The sequence below is a fragment of the Pelodiscus sinensis genome, chromosome 4 (assembly GCF_049634645.1).
Source record: "Pelodiscus sinensis isolate JC-2024 chromosome 4, ASM4963464v1, whole genome shotgun sequence".
NCBI lineage: Eukaryota > Metazoa > Chordata > Testudines > Trionychidae > Pelodiscus > Pelodiscus sinensis.
In genome coordinates this window covers 41821010-41839968 of record NC_134714.1, presented here as the reverse complement: position 1 = coordinate 41839968, position 18959 = coordinate 41821010, and the positions used below count along the sequence as shown (strand labels likewise).

Genomic DNA, 18959 nt, shown 5'->3' with positions numbered 1-18959 from the left:
GTTAAATGCAACAGCCTGACTTCACACTGTGCCAACCACAACCCAGATGCACAACCTTTACCACCCCCTCTCAACATCAGGCATGAGTCTGCTCCCAACAGGGCTTTCAGCAGGTGCCCGTGGTACAAGGGTCTCTCTTTAATGCTTTTTAATGATGGTGGCAGTTGACTCCAGGGCAGGCAGAAGACTTGCAATCCCCAGAAAGGGTCCAGTGTGGGCAGCAGCAAAGCAGGCTTTCCATGCTCTAGTCTAACACATACATATGCCACCCAGATCATATATGCCTCAACCTGCTTTGGAGAGACTATTTTGAGGCAAATCTGTCTCCATCAGCCAGCCTTCCATTAATTAAGAGGAATGCTGGCAGGATAACACTACCCCTCCATTAGGAACCAAACTGATATATGCCACTCCTCCCATTTTGTTCCCTCCACCAACTCACTCTACAATTGCCATGTACCACTGCTCACCTACAGCGGGATTTCAACCAGCAAAATAGAAGAGCAGAGAGTCGTTTGCTAAGGGTACAGAGAAGCACCTAGCTCATGAATATGGCTTGTCCCTCCAGAGCAAATCATGCCTAAGCCATTCCCCTTACATGTGCCTTTTACAGGCATCCCGTGAATTTCAGCAATAGAAACTCAAAAGACCTATTTGTAAAGGGAAGAAGCCTCCTGATCCAGCAGCTTCTCAGCAGCCAGCTCCTCATTGTTTCTGCTCCTGACTCAGCCCCAGGGCGGAAGGGTTTTCATTTGTTGACTAAGATAATTTGGCACTTCTCAAAAGGAAATTTGCTACAAAGGGTAAAGTACCTTCCTGTGCACAAAGAGCCCCTTTCAGAGCCCAACGATGCTTCAGTGCACGTTTTATACCCACATATCCAGCTCTGGGACAAGGACAAAGCCGGAGATAAGAACGCTTAATTGCTGAAGAAATGAAAAGGTAAAAAGCACATCCGCAGGCAAAATGACTCTGCCACTGACACAGCCTGCAGCAGCTGTGGGGGAGCACACTGCACACACAGCCTGGTCGGATCCTGCATCATGTGTCCTTGGAGTCTCATCCCTTGGGTTAGTGTGGAACATAGAGGAGCTGTTCCCTTATCACCCCTGCAACTCTATACCTGAAGCCATCCTATCCCATCTGTGACAGTACAATTAGCTGATCCCGGAACCATGACAGCAGTAGATTAAGAAAAAGCAATAGGAGCAGATAGCTTCCGAGGAAAGGAAGGGCCATTTTTATGCAAGCATCCCCGGTAATAAGAATGAGGGAAGAACAGAACACATATAGGGCTATTCAGGAACATTTCCCAGAACGTACCGGCAGCTTCACTGCAGTGATGAAGCCCAGTTGGCTCCCATCTAATCCAAAGGCCAATGAGGGATTATTTTTACACTGTGTTCTACAGGGGTTGGCCCTCTCCATGTTTAAATGTTCCAAGTAATGGGGATTCCACTGATTCTGAAACTTGGGAAATTTACCTCATGCTTAGCCTATATTTCCTTTTGCTGCTTTTTATTCCATTACACCTTGTTATATTATTGTAGAGCACCTTGAGCAAATCCTTGCTCCCCTTGGCAGCCATATCTCACGCATACCTCTAGACGGGTGACATTCAGCAATACATATAACTTCTGAATTCCTTCTCACAACTCAATCACTCCAGCTGTTTGCACCCAACATGAATTGACTAAATCACAGATTTAATCATGATTTGCAGGCAGGAAACCTTGATTTAAATTTCGGTTTTAATCTTGCTTCACATGTATACTGTTAAATTATTTTCTTAAAGAAAAGCTATATAAAAAAAGCAAATCTAATATATATTTATTCGGGGTCTTAATTTTTACTTTTTTATTACGATAGAAAATGGTAAATGGCATTTCTTATTTACTAGATGATCATTTTTTTATTCGTGGTTTGTCTCAAGCTGTATTTGCATGAAAATGGGAATTCAATTAAAATGCACTAACAGCATTTTAAAATTGTTTAACAGTTAAATAAAATCACCTTAAATGCGTTGGCTATACAGTATAGGGGAAATTTAGTGGGATCTCAATGGGCGTTAAGGTTCCTAAATTCCTTAAAAATCCCATGAGGATGAGGCACCTTTCAGCAGCTTTAGGCACCTAAATACACTTTGGAAAATCTGTTTCCTTATCCTTCAGGTTTTAGCATCAGTAGATCTCATCTTCTCCCAGCTGGGTTTGTTTTGTCGTCATAGACTGGAACTTTTTCAACTCCCAGATGGTTTCTCAACTTTGAATGAACCAGCCTAAATAAAATAAATGTTCTCTCTGCCTCTGTTTGCTAAACTGAAACCAAAAGGAAAGAAGGCCAAAGTTTTTCTGTAAAACAGAAACTAAAAGCTCTTACATTGGGGAAAATGTAAATAACAGCATTCACTCCACTGAAAAACTGAAAATAGCACAGATGCTTACAGGATATTGTCACGTATTTATAAAGCTTGTGTTGACCTCAAAAGTTAATGATCTTTTCTGCCTCTTTCTGTATATTCTTAAAGAAGCATCACCCTTCAACTTCAAGGAAGGTTCATTGATGCAGCATATTTTATTTATTTCAAAGAGTTTATTCCAATTAAAGTAAGTTTATGGCTTAACATTGGTCATCAATTTCAAATTTAATTGAAAATAGGTTTTTCAAAAAGAATAATATAGTCAACTAAAAAAACCCTGATTTTTTTATCCACCTTGTTAGATCATTTCTGTTGTTCTTCTCTATACCTCTGTTCTCTCTTCCAACCTACCTACAATTTTTAAGTTCCTCAAAGCAACCAGTATTTCAGATGTGGTCACACTGCCATCAAGATAGGGACTGACAACTCTGTGATGCAACTGCCCCGCCCCCCCAAAAAAAATTACATTAGCATTTTTGCTATCCTGTTGCTTTAGAAGCTGATATGCAAGCTGCTTTCCCCTCACACCTGTTGAAGTTTCTCAGCATTACCAGCATTCTACATCTCTCTCCCTACATTCAGTGGGTTCCACTTCCAAGACGAAGAACTATACATGTCCAATTTACTATTATTTCCTAAGTGTCAACAACCTTCCCTCTCTGCACAAAACACAAATGAAGAAAGTCCTTGCCCCCAGCAGTGGTAAGCAACTTGTGGCCCATTGAGATTCTATGCATGGCCTGTGAGACATTTTGTCTATCAGTGCTCACAGGCAGGGTTTCCAGATTACGCCGGTTTCTGTCTGCATAATTTTTTTCCTACCATGCACATAAAGCAAGGGCACATGAAGGGAGGTGTGTACTGATTGCATACAGCACTGACTGAGAGCCGTAATCTCCCTCTGCATCCAATCAAAGCGCTGCTACAGTTCAAGTGACACATCCTGAAAATTCTAGGTACGCAAGCGCGGTTAGCAAAACTACCCTATCCCGGTAGACCATCTTGTTTATAACTATCTTGCAGCCCAGTCTGGGGTGAAGGCGGGCCACTCATTAGCCTAGGTTGCCCATAACTGCCTTACAGTCTGCAAGGCCCACATAGACATACAAGAAACCCTGGTAGACCCCCAGGAAGATAGTGTCTCCATCTTAACTCAAGCCCACGAGAATCCAAAGGTCTCAAGCTGAGATCTGTTGTGCTAAGCACTGTATAAACACTATGGAGGCATGGTCTCTGGGCATTCATGCAAACTCTATAATTCAGAAGTTTTGCTTTTTCAGTTAAGATTCCATGAAGTACCTATCCAGTGTTTTATTAGATACCATGGCCTTTTCTGCAAGAGTCTCAATGTTTACCACAGTGTTCTGAACAGCAGCTCAGGTAGTTACATTATGCTTGCCTAGAATTCCAATTCTAGTGTTGCTGTGTGCTGTTACACAGCGACACTCCACCAAGAGGTGGCTGCACTTCTGTAGGGAGCAAACAGATACAGGTACATATGTTTGCAGAGTTTCCTAGGAAAGGCATAATATAAATATAAGATCATTATCTAGATATAAGATTTCGAGCAATCCACCTTCATCAACTCATTTGTAATTCAATTTAAAAAAAGTTATCCAGTCTATTTGGCATGAATTAGGCCAAAACAAAACAAAGCTCTCTGGTACTTGTAGTTCAATCATCTTCCACTAGCTTTCAGATTCACTTTCAATATTTATCCTATTATTTTACTAAGAAGTGAAGTTCAATTGATCAGACAGAATAGCGAGGATAATTCTTTTTTAGACTATCAGTGCCACGTTTTAGTAATAAACAACAATAAGGTACATCCCCATTTCTTTGTAACATTTTAAAAAGAGCTGCCAGTCTTTCAGTAAACTCATCAGCCAACCCCTCCCACACACATGCTGGGATTAAAATCTGACCACCAAGCTTCTTATACTGATGCCTATTACACTGATGAATATCTCGGCTGCTACTATCCAAGCCTACTAATTCACATACAGTTTTTCCACATATTCTTTTTAACTATTCTGTAGTAGTTTTGGTCACGAGGTGCTGTTTGAAAATGTTTTCCTTACTGTCTAACCCCCTTTTTATTTTCCTGCTGAGAGAACAATTTAAAAGGCAGTTGTTTGGTTTGGCCATATGGAAGTCACTGTGGTTTTGTTTCCCCTCCTTGTTTGTTAAAGGGCCTTTTTTCTCTGTCAGATCAGGGGTGCTGGAACAATTTGCATGGGGGGGGGGGAGGTTCTGTGAGCTATTGAACCAAACCATAAACCCTGTTTATAATGGAATCCTTTTCAAGCTGGGGTGCAGCAGATAACCCCAGAACTCCCAGTTCCAGCACGTATGGCTAGGACTGCTACAGATTTACTCCCACTCTGCTAATCTCTCCCCCACTCAAAACACACAGTGGGTTTGGATTTCCATGCATTTTGATCCCATATCCTATAAGCCCAATAGTGATTGCTGTCTGGAAGCCCTGGGGGCAGAGTCCAAGTGTCCTTCCATTAGCTTAGCTGTTCAAAATCCTTTGGAAGACAACACACAGTTCTGGCCAATGAGTTCCTGCACAAGAACAAGCAAATGCAGCCCCTGGAATACAATACAGTCTCTGGCTACCCCCATCTTTTACAGAGAGCAGTGGTGGATGTAGCCTTCCAATTCAATGAGTGCACTAGAGGGAGGGTATGGGGGTGTCAGAAAGGGATCAGACCCATGAGTTTACTACTCTCTCTGCAGGGGTTGGGCAATTCTGCTCTGCCTGAGACTGGGGGTGTCACAGTCGGTCCCCACTTTTCTTTGAGTTCCATCTCTGATGCCAGTGGGAGGAGTATCCACAACCTTGTCCTTCCTTCTGGGCTCTTCCTGGCAGGTCACCTCAGCCTGGTGTGATGCCAGCAGTAGCAACAGGAGGGATCTGAGTCCAGTCAGGCTGGGCAAGTTGCTCCCCACACTATTGATGGCAGGTGTCAAACCTGAGTGGGGCTGTAAACCTGTGTGCCAGGTCACTCAAATTTAGCCTGTCTGGGTGCCCCCTGTCATGATGGAGGGGCAGCTGGGCTAAACCTGCACGGCAGGCCGTTGAGCCCACAGAAATCATTGTGCACAGGTTAATCTGGGCCTGATTTCTGTGAATGGAGTTGAACCCACAAAACAACACTAACGTCTACCCTGACCGAGAGGTGCAGCATATAGACATACGGATGCCAGCCCGTCTTGCTCCAGCCTATCCAGTCATGGGCTGTTTGGATTAAGAAAGTGAGACACATTCTGGAACCCATAACCACCATGGTCTCCACCTCCAGGGGCAAAGTGGCTGCAAGCGGCTGCATTTAATGCCAATGTGGTGAAGCATTTGTGCTCCTGACAAGTTGCAAACCGTGCCATGGGTTAGGCTATACTGTGACTCATATTGTGACAGATATTGTCCTCTGGAGGCAACAGACCTTCCTGCACACTGAATTATTAAACTCAGCCTGAGTCTTCAGGCATCTGAAATCACATTGCCTGCTCCCATCTCTCAGAAGGCTGAGAGAGATTTCAAGCAATTTTACATCTTGGGGTGGCAACAGAGCATTGCCACATACTGTGACTTCAAAAGCCCAGCTACAGCTGGTTAAAAAGAATCAGACACCCCTAGAACAAAATGGCTCATCTGGCTGCTCCGCGCATACACTTGATTTTCTAGAGCTCTGTGCAGTCTGCTTTTAAAATGTCTCCAGGGGCTCAGAGCTTCCACCCCACATGTGCCATGTTGATTTTCATGGGGCAATTCATCTGAATACCCCTCAGGTTTCACCCCTGGTCAGTTCTCCCACTTCCAGGCCCAGCCCAACATCATCCAGAGTAAGAAGTAGCTCTGCTCCCAGACAGACCAGGGAGTACAGCTAGGCTTGCCTTACCTCCACCAGCTTGTGATTTCTCTCCTTGGAGCTGTTGGTGCGTTGTTTCCTTACGGGGAGCCCTCTCACCACTGCCAGAAGAGTTGTCAGAAAAACGAAGCCTAGGATAAGCACAACTTTCCCTCTGATCCCAGACATCTCTTCCTCCGCCCTCCCCCCGGCTCACCTCTGCACACGCATACAAAGCAGGCAGCCCCCTCCCGCTAATCCAGCCTGCTAATATTACAAAATCAGTCCCTGAAGTAGGAGAGGGAGGATCAAAACGTGCAGATGAAAACTGCAATCCTCTTTCCAGCCTTCTGCTCCTGGATTGCTGTGTCCCTGCAAAGGCTGGGAGCCACTGGGAGTGAGGGAGAAAGATTACTGACAGGCTGACAGTCCCAGTGCCCTGGCTTCCCGGGGAGTCCCCGGGGCTGGGGAGGGGGGTGAATCTCTGATCTCTCTTGCTGTTCGCTGATCACGTTTGGCTTGAGCTGCCCTTCCTGGGCGCCGGTGCCTGGGCCAGTGATGCTGAAGGGTAACTCTGAAAAGATTGGCAGGAGGCAAGAAAGGAAGAAGCAAGGGAGAGGGCTTCGCCTCCCCCACTCCCTTTTCTTATCCTTTTTTGCAATCTGATTTCTTTTCCTCTTCTTCTCTGCCTGCCTCCTGCCCCACCCCGTGAGTCGCTTGTCCTGGTGATTTCCCTTAGGCCGTTCCAGAGACCGTTTGTTCCCAGGCAGATCACCCCCTTTTTTCTCTTTAGCCGGGAAAACGCTCCCTTTGCATCAGGACAAATCAAGTCCCTCCTGGTGGATCAAAGTGGCACAGCATCAGACGGCTCCACGCGCTCAGGCTCACGCTGCGGCTGCTGCTCCCCCAGCCCCAAACTGGAGGCAGCTGCTGACAATACAAAACTTTCCTCTGTTTCCCTCCAAATGTTTCCACCTCTTGAGCTCAGCCAGTCGCCTCTCTGCTCCCGGATGCTGCATGTCCCAGGCTACCTCTGCTGCTGCGGTTGCTGCTGTGGCTGCAAACCTCTCCCCTCTGGTCCCTGGCAGGGCTCTCGCTTGCCTCTCATGGTGGGGCGGGCCAGGCTCGCTGCCCCCCGCCCTGGGCTTTGCAAATGAGGATGCCCTGGGCTTTGTTCTGCAAACTCTTTGATCTTCGCTGCTTTGCAAAGTTTTCCCCTCCCGGGAGGTTTGGCCTCCCAGAGACTGAGCTAGCGGCAGACGCTCCTTGTGCTTGTCCTTGGCAGGGACTTGTCCTTTGCAGCTCCCTCCTTTAGGAGCCTGGTCTTTACAGTTCCCTTCGTCCCATTATCAGTTTCCCCTGGCTCTCTGCCTTGCGCCAAGTGCTCCTGCCTTCCCTCATTGAGTCCTACCACGTTAATCCCCCCAGCTGCCGGCCTCTCCCTCCTCCTCTCCTCTGCGGGTCCTGGGAGCGAGGCTCTGAGACTGGCTTTGCCCCTCTCCCGGGGCTCGCAGTGCGTGTGCCGTTCCCCCTTGGCTCGCAGCCCTGCTCGCTGGCTCGCGGCATCCGTGCAGCCGGCGCTCTCCGCTCTCCAGTGACTCTTCAACCAGCCCCCAGCTGCTCTGACGTGGGAGAAGGAGGGTCCCCACACGCACGCTGAATGAATGAAGGACTACGTGAATGAATCCGTCCGGAATCCAAGGCCAGGGACAAAACAGGGCAGGGGACAGAGAAGGAGAAAGCCCACACAAGGGTTAAAAATAGGATTTCAAACAAGGGTTTCAAGCCCTCTCAGCTCAGCATTTAATACTGGCAGCCCCTGGAAGGGAGAGCATTGGCTCCGAGCTGGGGCTGCTGCCAGGCAGATTTATAATCAGTCACATTTCTTGTAGGGAGCTGAATTGTGCCTCTCAGTGGATGGCCCTGTTTCTCATGAGGGCACCCTCACTGTGCCTGACCCAAGGGAGGTCGGATTAATACTCAGCCTGGCTCCAAGGACAGATTTGGACTCATCCTCAGGACTAGCCCTCTCAAAACTAAATCCACTGGCACCACACAGGGGAGCTAGCCTAGTCAAGGTCCTGGTGCTTTAACAAGTGCCACATGAACTTGCTGTGAGCAGAGATGGATGGCAGGGGTTAGAACACCCACAGTTGCCCAAACTGCCATCTACACCAGTGCTTCTACACTGCAGCACAATGTTTTTTATTATACACGTTGGTGTGACTGGTATTTGTATTAAGAAAGTGCCAAAAAGGCCCCAACCTCTATTAAGGCCCCATTGGTACAAATAATAGGAGGGACAGTGCCTGCCTAAAAAAGCTGACTGTGTGAACAAACAACAGGCACAGCAAGATGATATCAGGATAGTGCTAGTCTCCTGCCTCCCACTTCAGTCCATTAGCCCTTCCCCCATATTTTTGTAAGGAAAAAAGCCAATATATCCATGTAGTGAGTGAACACTATTTGAACACTAGGGGCTAGGCGGGCACTAGCACACCCACTTCTAAAAGCCCCTCCCCGAGCCTTGCGGGAGGGACGACTGGACCCAGGGCTCAACTAATTGCGGGGGACAAATAATGAAAAACGGGGTTAAGGGGTTAAAACAAGAGAACCAGATAGGGACACTGAGCAGAGAACCCGGGACAGCTCCCACTGCTCCTCAAAGCTGTTGATGGAGCCAGTGGATGCTGCCCAGAGGAACTCTGCCTGGATGCAGGGAGGAGCAGAAATAAGCCCCACCGTCACAGAGCACCCCCTCGTCCAGCATCCTCCTCCTGGTATTGTATATGGCGGCTTTCGCCAGGGCCAGGCAGAAGTCTCGCGACTTTGTGGGGCCAGGGAGGGGGTGGGCGTAGATAGAAGGTGAGGGGAAAAGCGCAGCCAGAACCTCAACAAGAGGTTCTGGAGGAGCCAGAAAAGGGGCTGCAACCTGGCGCATTCCAGATGTGTGTGCGCCAGGATTTCCCTCATGCCGCAGAAGGGGCAGGTGTCGGGAACAGGGGTGAACTGCGCCAGATACACGCCCATGCTCATGGCTCCGTGGAGGAGCCACCAGCTGATATCCCCAATGGGCCGTGGAATTAAGGTGGAGTAAACACTGGCCCACCAGGCTTCCCTACCCTCAATAGGTCTTAAGTAGTCCCACTATTTACTGTCAGGGTGGGACATGGAGGAGGGGGGGATGTAACGTGGAGCATGAGCGTGTACAGACTGTCTCTAGGGGAGTTCGAAGACAGATTAGCTGCAGATCCTGCAGCCAGCTGGGGGTCCAGGGATGGGGAGGGGGTGGAGGGGCCTGTGGAACAAGCATCTGAAAAAAAGGGAGGAGGGTTTGCAATGGGGGGGGGGGAAGATACCCTCTCAAAGGGCTCACTGGAGGAAATCGAGAGTGGGCTGTGACAAGACCTCCTTCACCTCTTAGCGCACATGCAGAGGGACTCAGGAGGTAGAAAGCCCCATGAGCCAAGTGAGCACACGGAGATCCACCCAATCCCCCCTGTTGTAGTCCAGGAGGTCTCTGACCTTGGCGGTTTCTGCCAGTATCAATCTCCAGTGCACCATGGGAGACTCTGCCACCTGCACGCACAAAGCTGGATTGTGGAGCAGGGGCTTATCAAGGAGGTCCACTGCCTCGGTGGCCACAACGGACCTGGTCAGGTCTGGAGAAGTTCCTGGTAGAATTCCAGCAACTCTGAGAGGTCTCACGGAAGACCTCTCCGGTGGATAAAAAAGAGCTGCCAGTCACATCAGAGTCCTCGGAGGTGGCAGAGGAAGGCGTGCACCAAAGTGCTCTTCGCCGGACTACCTGCACTATACAGGAGTCTCTTCAGGGCCTGGAGGTGGAAGGTCCAGACCTGGCTGCTCATGCAAACCAGGCCCTGTCCCCACTCCTCCAGGGGGAGACACAGGACCCCTTCACAGACCCAGGACAGTCCTGGCCAGAAAAACTCCAGGGCTATGCTCTGGAGCCAGGCCAGGACCTTCGGAACTGGGCTCAGGGTGTTGAGCTGGTGACAGAGCATGGACAGGACTAGTTGGTTCAGCACCAACACCCTCCCCCGCAGGAAAAGACACTGGAGCAGTCCTGTCTATCTCTGCAGCCACTCACCCACCCTGGCCACCAAACCTTGCCAGTTTTCTGGTGGGGAGTGATGCGTGGTGAATAGAAAAACACCAAGATAGAGCAGCAGTCCCACACACAACCTGATGACCTGAAGCCTGCCTACCACTTGTCCCTGACCACAGGCCAGAGCGCTTGAACCAGTTGACCCAGGTGGAGGAGGCCTCTGAGAAGATGGCTTCGCAAGCCTCCACCTGCATCAGGTCTCCTGGATCCTGGACCATGAGGAGCACATCATCGGCATATGCCAACAGGACCAGCTGCAGTGCTGGCTCTTGGAGCACCAACCCCTTCAACCTCCGGTGGAGGAGACAGAGGAAGGGCTTGATCACCAGAGGGTACAACTGGCCCGACAGTGGTCACCCCGACGTACTCCCTACCTGAAGCTGACTGGCTTCGTCAGGGTCCAGTTGAGCTTGACCAAACACTCCATGGAGGCGTAGAGCACCCGGAGAAAGCCTACAAAATGGAGCCCAAAGCCAAAGGCCTGTAGGGTGCCCAGGAGTTACCTGTGGTATACCTGGTCGAATGCCTTCTCTGGGTCCACAGACAGGAGGGTGAATGACAGACTGTCCCCACACCCAAGCTCCAAGGGTGTGTCTACACTACAAACTTAATTCGAACTAACGGATGTTAGTTCGAATTAACTTTGATAGGCGCTACACTAGCGCTCCGCTAGTTCGAACTTAATTTGAACTAGCGGAGCACTTAGTTCGAACTAGGTAAACCTCATTGTACAAGGACTAAGCCTAGTTCGAACTTACTAGTTCGAATTAAGGGGTGTGTAGCCCCTTAATTCGAACTAGTGGGAGGCTAGCTCTCCCCAGCTTTCCCTGGTGGCCACTCTGGCCAACACCAGGGAAACTCGTATGCCCCCCTCCCGGCCCCGGACCGCTTAAAGGGGCATGCGCTGGCTATGATGCTCGTGCCAGGTGCAAGCCTGCCAGCACCCAGCCAGCAGACCCTGCACCTGGCACGGCACAGAGCCACCCACCCGATGCCCCCCAGCCCTCCCCCTCTTGCCGGGACCAGGCTGGCGGCTCCCGGGAGCTTGCCCGGGACCGCAAGAGGCGGGCGCCCGCCTGGTCTAGTGCGGACATCGTGGACCTCATCCACGACCTCCGCACTAGGCACAGGAAAGTGGCCGGCTAGGGCAGGAGAGCTGCCAACCTGGCCACCCAGGAGCAGGTGTGCATGAAAATCAAGCTGGTCCACTGAGACCCCCGACCTTGAGCCCTGAGCTTACAATGGCCATACTGGGTCAGACCACAGGTCCATCTAGCCCAGTAGCCTGTCTGCCGACAGCGGCCAACCCTAGGGACCCTGGAGGGGATGGACCGAAGACAGTGACCAAGCCATTTGTCTCGTGCCATCCCTCTCCAGCCTTCCACAAACTTTGGGCAGGGACCCCACTCCTACTCCTTGGCTAATACCACTCCATGGACCAAACCTCCATCACTTTATCTCACTTCTCTTTAAACTCTGTTCTAGTTGTAGCCTTCACAGCCTCCTGCAGCAAGGAGTTCCACAGGTTGACTCTTTGCTTTGTGAAGAACAACTTTCTGTTACTAGTTTGAAGCCTGCTACCCATTCCTTTCCTTTGGTGTCCTCTAGTCCTTCTATTGTGGGAACTAATGAAGAACTTTTCTGTATGCACCCTCTCCACCCCACTCGTGCTTTTATAGACCTCTATCCTATCCCCCCTCAGTCTCCTCTTTTCTAAACTGAAAAGTCCCAGTCTCTTTAGCCTCTCTTCATATGGGACCTCTTCCAAACCTCTGATCATTTTAGTTGCCCTCCCCTCTCCCACCCTCTCTCTTCCCCTCTCCCACCTCCTTTTCCCAGTCTCCCTGGGTTTTGTTCAATAGAGAGAGATTCTATTTTTGACCACACGTTTTCTTTATTTTGTACATCTGGAAGGGGGGCTAGGGAAGGGTAAGTGGAAGGAGGTGAGGGAGGAATGGGGTACGAGCCCCCGATGGGGAGGACTGGGCTGGCTCTGAGGGCTTCTGGGGATGGAACCTCTCCTGCAGCCCCCCAATTGCCCTCTCTCCCCAGATGGCAGCCTGCAACAAGTGCGGCTGGGCTGATGGCCGAGTGCTGTGATGTGCCCAGTGTGGGTACTCCGGGCAATCCTAGCCAGGACTGCTTTGCAAGCAGGGCACCGCTGAGAACTGTCTGTCCGGGGTGGGGGTCGGGTCCTTTTAAGCACAGCCCTCGGCTAGCCTGAGGCAGCAGCTTCACGCTCTAAGTCCTCATCTGATGCCCTGCCGGCACTGCTTCCGGCCATCCTTAACCTCAGTTCAGTGTCCACTCAATGTGGACATGCTAGTTCGAATTAGCAAAACGCTAATTCAAACTAGTTTTTTAGTCTGGATCCGTTAGTTCGAATTAGCTTAGTTCGAATTAACTAATTCGAACTAAGTTAGTTCGAATTAGCGCTGTAGTGTAGACATACCCCAAGAGATCCTGGACCATGTATAGATTGTCGAAGATGGTGCGGCCTGGGACACCATAGGTCTGGTCAGGGTGGACCACGTCTGCCAGCACGGACCACAGCCACAGTGAGATGGCTTTTGCTACAACATTATAGTCCATGCTGAGGAGCAAGAAGGGATGCCAATTCCGAAGGTCGTGGAGGTCCCCCTTCTTCGGTAGCAAGGTGAGCACGGCTCGCCTGCACGAATGAGGGAAGACCTCCCTTTTCAAGTACTCGACCCAGATGGTGATGAACAGGGCTCGACAAATTAGGCAATCTACTCACCTGTGGCGAGTAGATTTTAGCCCGGCAGGGCCACGCAGTGCGGTCTGCGCACGTGCAGCATGATCTGCACATGCGCAGGGTGTGCTTCTGCACGGATGGCAAGTGGGGCTCGCCGCCTCTTGGTGAGCCCTGGTGATGAGGTCTGGGCCAAGGACGTCCCAGGACATGCGTTAGAACTCCATGGTCAGCCTGTCCATGCCCGGGGTTTTGTCGGTGGGCACGAGACAGAGGGCTTCTGAGAACTCAGCCAGAGTGAAAGGCAGCTCCAGCCAGTCTTGGTCTCCCACGCTGACCATCGGGAGTTCAGTCCAGAGCATCCTACAGCTGTCAGCCGGAGCGGAGGAGAATAAACTGGCATAGAAGGCCCTGGCCCTTCTACACATCTCCTCCGGAGCCATAGGGGGAGAGGGTGCCGTCCTCCACCATAAGGCAGGTGGCATGCTTCTTGGCTTCCCTCATTCTCCAGGGCATAGAAGAAGCAGGAGCTGCAATCCATCTCCTGAAGCAGATGGATACAGGATTGAACAAAGGCACCCCGGACCTGATGGTCCTCGAGCATCCAGAGTTCCTCCCACTTCTCCCGGTATGCCTCATGGAAGGGTGGCTCCTCCGGGCTGAATGCTAGGTGCCTCTCAAGCTTCAAAACCTCCCGCTCCAGATGCTCTATCACCACATTCCTCCACTGACTGGCGTCCCAGGAATAGTTGCGTATAAGATCTGGGTGCACACCTTCCCCACATCCCACCATCGCCGCTCCAAGGGAAAGGTGGGTCACTGCCTCTGCCAGAGCCAGCCAGAATTCCCAGAAGGACGCCATGAAGCCCACATCCTCCAGCAGGCTATTGCTAAAATGCCAATAGGCTGGCCCCAGCCTCTCCTGGCTGAGAGGGGCTTTTACAGCCACCATGAATGGGGCTGGCCAGAGCTGGAGGAGTGGGCCCTTGCCAAGTGGAAACGGGATCGGTAGATGTAGTCCAACTGGGAGTGGTGTGACCGATCATCCTCCACCCAGACATAGCTGAAAGTGGTGGTGTCATTTGGGTGGTGACCGCAGCCTGGCAGTTCTCAACTCCTGAGCGATCCCGGTCCTCAAGGGTAGTGTTGAAGTCCTTGTGCAGGACCAAGCACTTGCGAGGATCCAAGGTACTGAAAAAAGACCTAGTTCATTGTCAGCCCCTCCACATGGGCCCGGACGTGCAGCAGGCAGCCCGAGACAACCTCAGTGACCCCCAGCACGTTGGGGAGAACAGGGTGACCACCCCAGACGAGCAAGTGCTAAGATGGCTAAAAAGCACCCTAAGGAAGGAGAGTACCTGGTTGCTGCAGAAACCTACCCTACAGCCTCAGGCGTTTAATGTCGTGATGGTGGTGTATTTCATGACGAGGGCTGGGGTGGATCTTCATGGGCAGGGTAATCATCAGCTCCCCGCAGGTCCTGCAGCAGGCTACTCCCTGACCCAAAGGCCAGGAGAGCATCATGGAACCTGTGGGCCTAGGCTGCAATGTCCTGCCTCTTGGTTCCTCTCCACTCCTGCAAAAGGGCCTTTGTGGCCCTGAGGATATGGTTGAAGTCTCCCCCAGTGCCAAAGGGTGAGCTGCACCCTTAGCTTTATCCTTAGCCCCGGGGGTATCCGCAATAAACTGATGCAGCTCGGCCCTCACTGCTGAGGGGGTCGGGGCAACAGGGTTTTCCCCCATCTAGGCCCCTAGATAGACCCCCACGGGCCACGGAGACGGGCAAACAGGGATCGATCCCTGGTGCAGTGCCAAATGCAGTGGCACTGCGCTGTCCATCTCCATCTCCTGGCGAGGGAGGGGGCGGCGGAGGGAACAGGGCAGCCCCTAGGGAACTGGCAATGGCGGACATGAAAACTACCTTGAGGGCTGCTTGCAGCTAGTGGGAACGAGATGGCCCCCATGGGGGTGGCAATAACAGTGGAATGGGCGGGCAGTGGAGAGGGAACAGGCATTGCGGTGGGGACGGAAGGGGGAGTAGGGTTGGGAACAGACTTCGGGCTGGGAACAGAAGTGGGGATGAGGGTGGGAGTAGAAATGGGGGCGGGGTTGGGACCAGGACTGTGAATAGGGGTGGGGTCAGGATTAGGAGTATGGATGAGAATGGAGGAAGGATCGGGACGGGGAGAGGGACCAGAGCTTGTAGTGGGGGCGAGGGGACAGTCCCCCAGGCATGGGCCATCGGGCTGTGGTGCCTCCTGAACAGGGTTGGGGACCGAGGGGACATAGTTGGGGAGGGGGCCTGAGCCGATGCCAGACTCAGATGGCTGGGTGGAGCTTTTGTCTGAAGCCATGGCGTCGGTTACAGTGATACCAGTTGCTGGGCCCCCAGCAGGGAGGGAAGGTGACCGCTCCCGCTCAAAGGTGAAGGGGGCACCCACAAGCCTGGAGCCTGGCTGCTTGGTGCTGGCCATTGCCCCTACGGGCTTGGTGGCCTCAGATAAGGCGCCTATGGTGGTCAGGCTGACAGTATTAGGGGCACCCTGAGAGTGAGAGCTGAGGCAGCCACCTGGGACATGGGGGAGGGAGGAGGAGGAGGGAGCATCGCAACTAAGTCACCGTCCAGACCAAGGCCCTTTGGCAAGGGTAAGACTCAGGGCCTTGATCTCCTTGAAGATGGAGCTGAAGTCCATCCCCACGGATGAAGACCATCCATACACCCAGGCTCTTTAATGATTTGAGGGGCACATGCGCACCCCTCACTGCCAGGCCGCTCTCCATTGCCTCCTGGGTGGCGGCCTCTGAGGAAAAGAAGAACACGACCTTCCCATATATTTTGGAGGCTGTCACCACGGCGGAGGACCCCACCACCTCCCGCATGTATGTTTTGATATGGGGCAAGGCGGGGACCAGGAGGCAGTGGATGCCGTGCTTTCTGGTCAGGGTGGGGAAGGGGCCTTGGCCACCAGGGATGCAGGTGGAGGCAGCAGTCGGGGCAGAAGATGCGCTAGTACGTGGGGGTCGGTAGCGGCCACATGGGCGTATGCTCTGGGGGTTGCGGATGGAACGCCCCCAGTGTTTGGGGGGGAGCAGCAGGGGAAGGAAGGGTCACGGTGGATGTTGGAGCTGCAGCAGCCTCAGTCGTGGGAAGTTTGGCCTTCCAGGCCAGGCCTTTCCCCTTCTTCTTCCCCTGGACCTTTTTACAGGCCGAGGTGGCAGTCCCTCCAGAGTCAGGGGGAGAGTCAACCATGACAGTGGCAGAGCCTGGACCGGAGTCAGGAGGTCAGCCACAGCGATCTTCAGGGCTGGTGGCAATGTGGGGGCCATAGGGTTGACAGGATTGGGGCAGGGGCAAAGGTCTCTTCCATCATAAAGGGGAGAGGTTGGAGCAGACAAATGGTGAGGAAGGGTTGATTTAGATGGGATTGGTCCTGCCTAGAGCGGGGGGCTGGACTTGACGACCTTCTGAGGTCTCTTCCAGTTCTATGATTCTATGATAAGGGGATGGTTGGATGAAATAACATGATCTTGGAAACTAATTGACCATTCATTATCAGTTGGAAATAGGTCAATGGAGGGATGATAGGAGTTGCTATAGGGAACTTTCTGGGTGTCTGGCTGGTGAGTCTTGCCCACATGCTCAGGGTTTAGCTGATCGCCATATTTGGGGTCAGGAAGGAATTTTCCTCCAGGGTAGATTGGCAGAGACCCTGGAGGTTTTTCACCTTCCTCTGTAGCATGGGGCACAGATCACAGCTGGAGGACTCTCTGCATGTTGGGGCCTTCAAAGTATTTGAGGGCTTCAATATCTGAGACATAGGTGAGAGGATTATTCTAAGAGGGGTGGGCGAGATTCTGTGGCCTGCACTGTGCAGGGGGTCAGACTAGATGATCATAATGGTCCCTTCTGACCTTAAAGTCTATGAGTCTATGAGAAGGGGGACAAAGGTCGACCACTCCTCCCCACCAGGCAGGGGAGGAGGGTGTCAATGGAGGGGAAAGGTGGAGGGGAGGGGAGGGGAGGTTGACCACTCCTCCCTACAGGAGCAGAAGCTCAGGAGGAAGGTGCTGAGTTGGGGGGAAGTTCAAATCCGTGCTTCATTTGCAATTTTGCTCAGCTGCATTTGCATTCCTCTTGAAAGAGGAATGCAGTGTAGACATACCCTTAATCTGTTGCTGCTTTCGGACTCCACTCACATCTGCCAGGAAATGCATGGCTCATTTCAGACCTAAATTTAACCTTCATCCCAGCCACATGTAAATCAGAGATGCATTATCCACAATGTACAACCTATCTTGGGAAATGATCCCTCACTCTTAGAGGCCTTGGGGGAAAGGCCTATTCTCGCTTACAGACAACCCCCAACCTGAAACAAATTCTCTCCAGTAACCATGCTACACAGCTACATCATAAACATTCAGGGACCCAGCCCTGCAATCAGCCCTGATGCTGACTCTGCCACATATCTATAAAAGTGAATTCACTACTGGAGCCAACCACATAAGCCACCAAATCAGAGATTCATTTAACTGCACATCCAGGAATGTAATCTATGCCAGCAATGGCCTACTGCAGTATATATTGGACAAACTGGACAGTCCCTACGGGAAGGAATTAATGGACACAAATCAGATATCTGTAAAGGGAACATACAAAAACCTCTTGGGGAACATTTCAATCTACCTGGGCATTCATTAACAGATCTTCTAGTGGCTGTTTTGTTACAGACCAATTCCACAAGCCAAATACACAAGGAAGGACTGGAACTACAATTCATTCACAAGTTTGATACTTATGCTAATGGATGAAATAAAGATACCGGATGGCTGGGACATTATCAACCTACCAAACAATGATTCTTTGTCTGTATTGTATCTGGTGTTAGTACTCTTCTTCTCTATTGCCTACTAATGGTTCTTATCTGCCTCTTTTGACTATCCAATCTTTAGGTGCTTATAGACTATTTGTTTTTCCTGTTACATTCCAGCTTGGCTTTCCCCTTGATATTTTTATACCCAGTATTACTTCTTGTTTCCCCCCCATGTTTTTCTTTCTTCTCCCCCCTCCTCCCCTATTTATTTTAGTTCTGGACATCCAACACTCTGGTCATCTGAAGTGGGCTATGCCCACGAAAGCTCATGATACCATCTACGGCTATGTCTACACTCACATCTTCTTGCACGAGTAATATGCAAATGAGGCTAAGCGTTGAATATTGCCGAGCCTCATTTGCATAACTAATGAGCCACCATTTTTTTCAGAAGAGGCTCTTGCGCAAGAAGGAGCGTCTACACTGCCCCTTCTTGCGCAAGAAAAACCCTCTTGTGCAAAGCCATTCTTCCTCTCAAGTAATAGGTGTAACGGCATGGGCTATGGCTGGGTGGGGGGAATGGACCCACGGACATCTGGAGCTGGATGGTGGTCTACATGTGTTTCTTTTCAGGGGCCCTATGATGAGACTTAATTAACCCTGTCACTGCATGGGGATGTACTACTGATGTTAATGCAGGCTCTTCCTGGGGATGAGCATTGATGTCTGGATGAGCTGACAATGCATCTGAAGCGGCTGTTCTTTGGAAAAACTGAAATTGTTTCACTAATTGGATTAGAGCGTGGACAGGTGGGCATGATCTACTGTAAGGCTGAGGCCTTTCTCTGCAACCGTATTAGGAGAGCAGCAGCCATGTGCCAAGAAGCAGAAAGTCACATCCTCACTAAAGCCAGGGTAGATGTTGGGGGAGACAAGGGGGCATGTCACTCCCCAAACACCCAGGGCAGGAGGAGCAAGGGGCCAGAGCCTCTGTGCAGTCCAAGGGACTAGTGGGGAGGACCCCACAGCA

The 18959-nt window shown here is 51.2% G+C and overlaps 1 protein-coding gene across 1 annotated transcript in view; it reads right to left on the bottom strand.

Moving 5' to 3' along the window:
- Positions 1-7944, bottom strand: part of ISM2 (isthmin 2) — a 51336-nt gene extending 43392 nt beyond the window's left edge. The window contains exon 1 of the mRNA XM_006115989.4: positions 6328-7944. Coding sequence (XP_006116051.2) covers positions 6328-6465 — 138 coding nt within the window. The 5' untranslated portion in view covers positions 6466-7944. The remainder of the gene's footprint in view (positions 1-6327) is intronic.
- Between the last annotated feature and the right edge of the window lie 11015 nt (positions 7945-18959).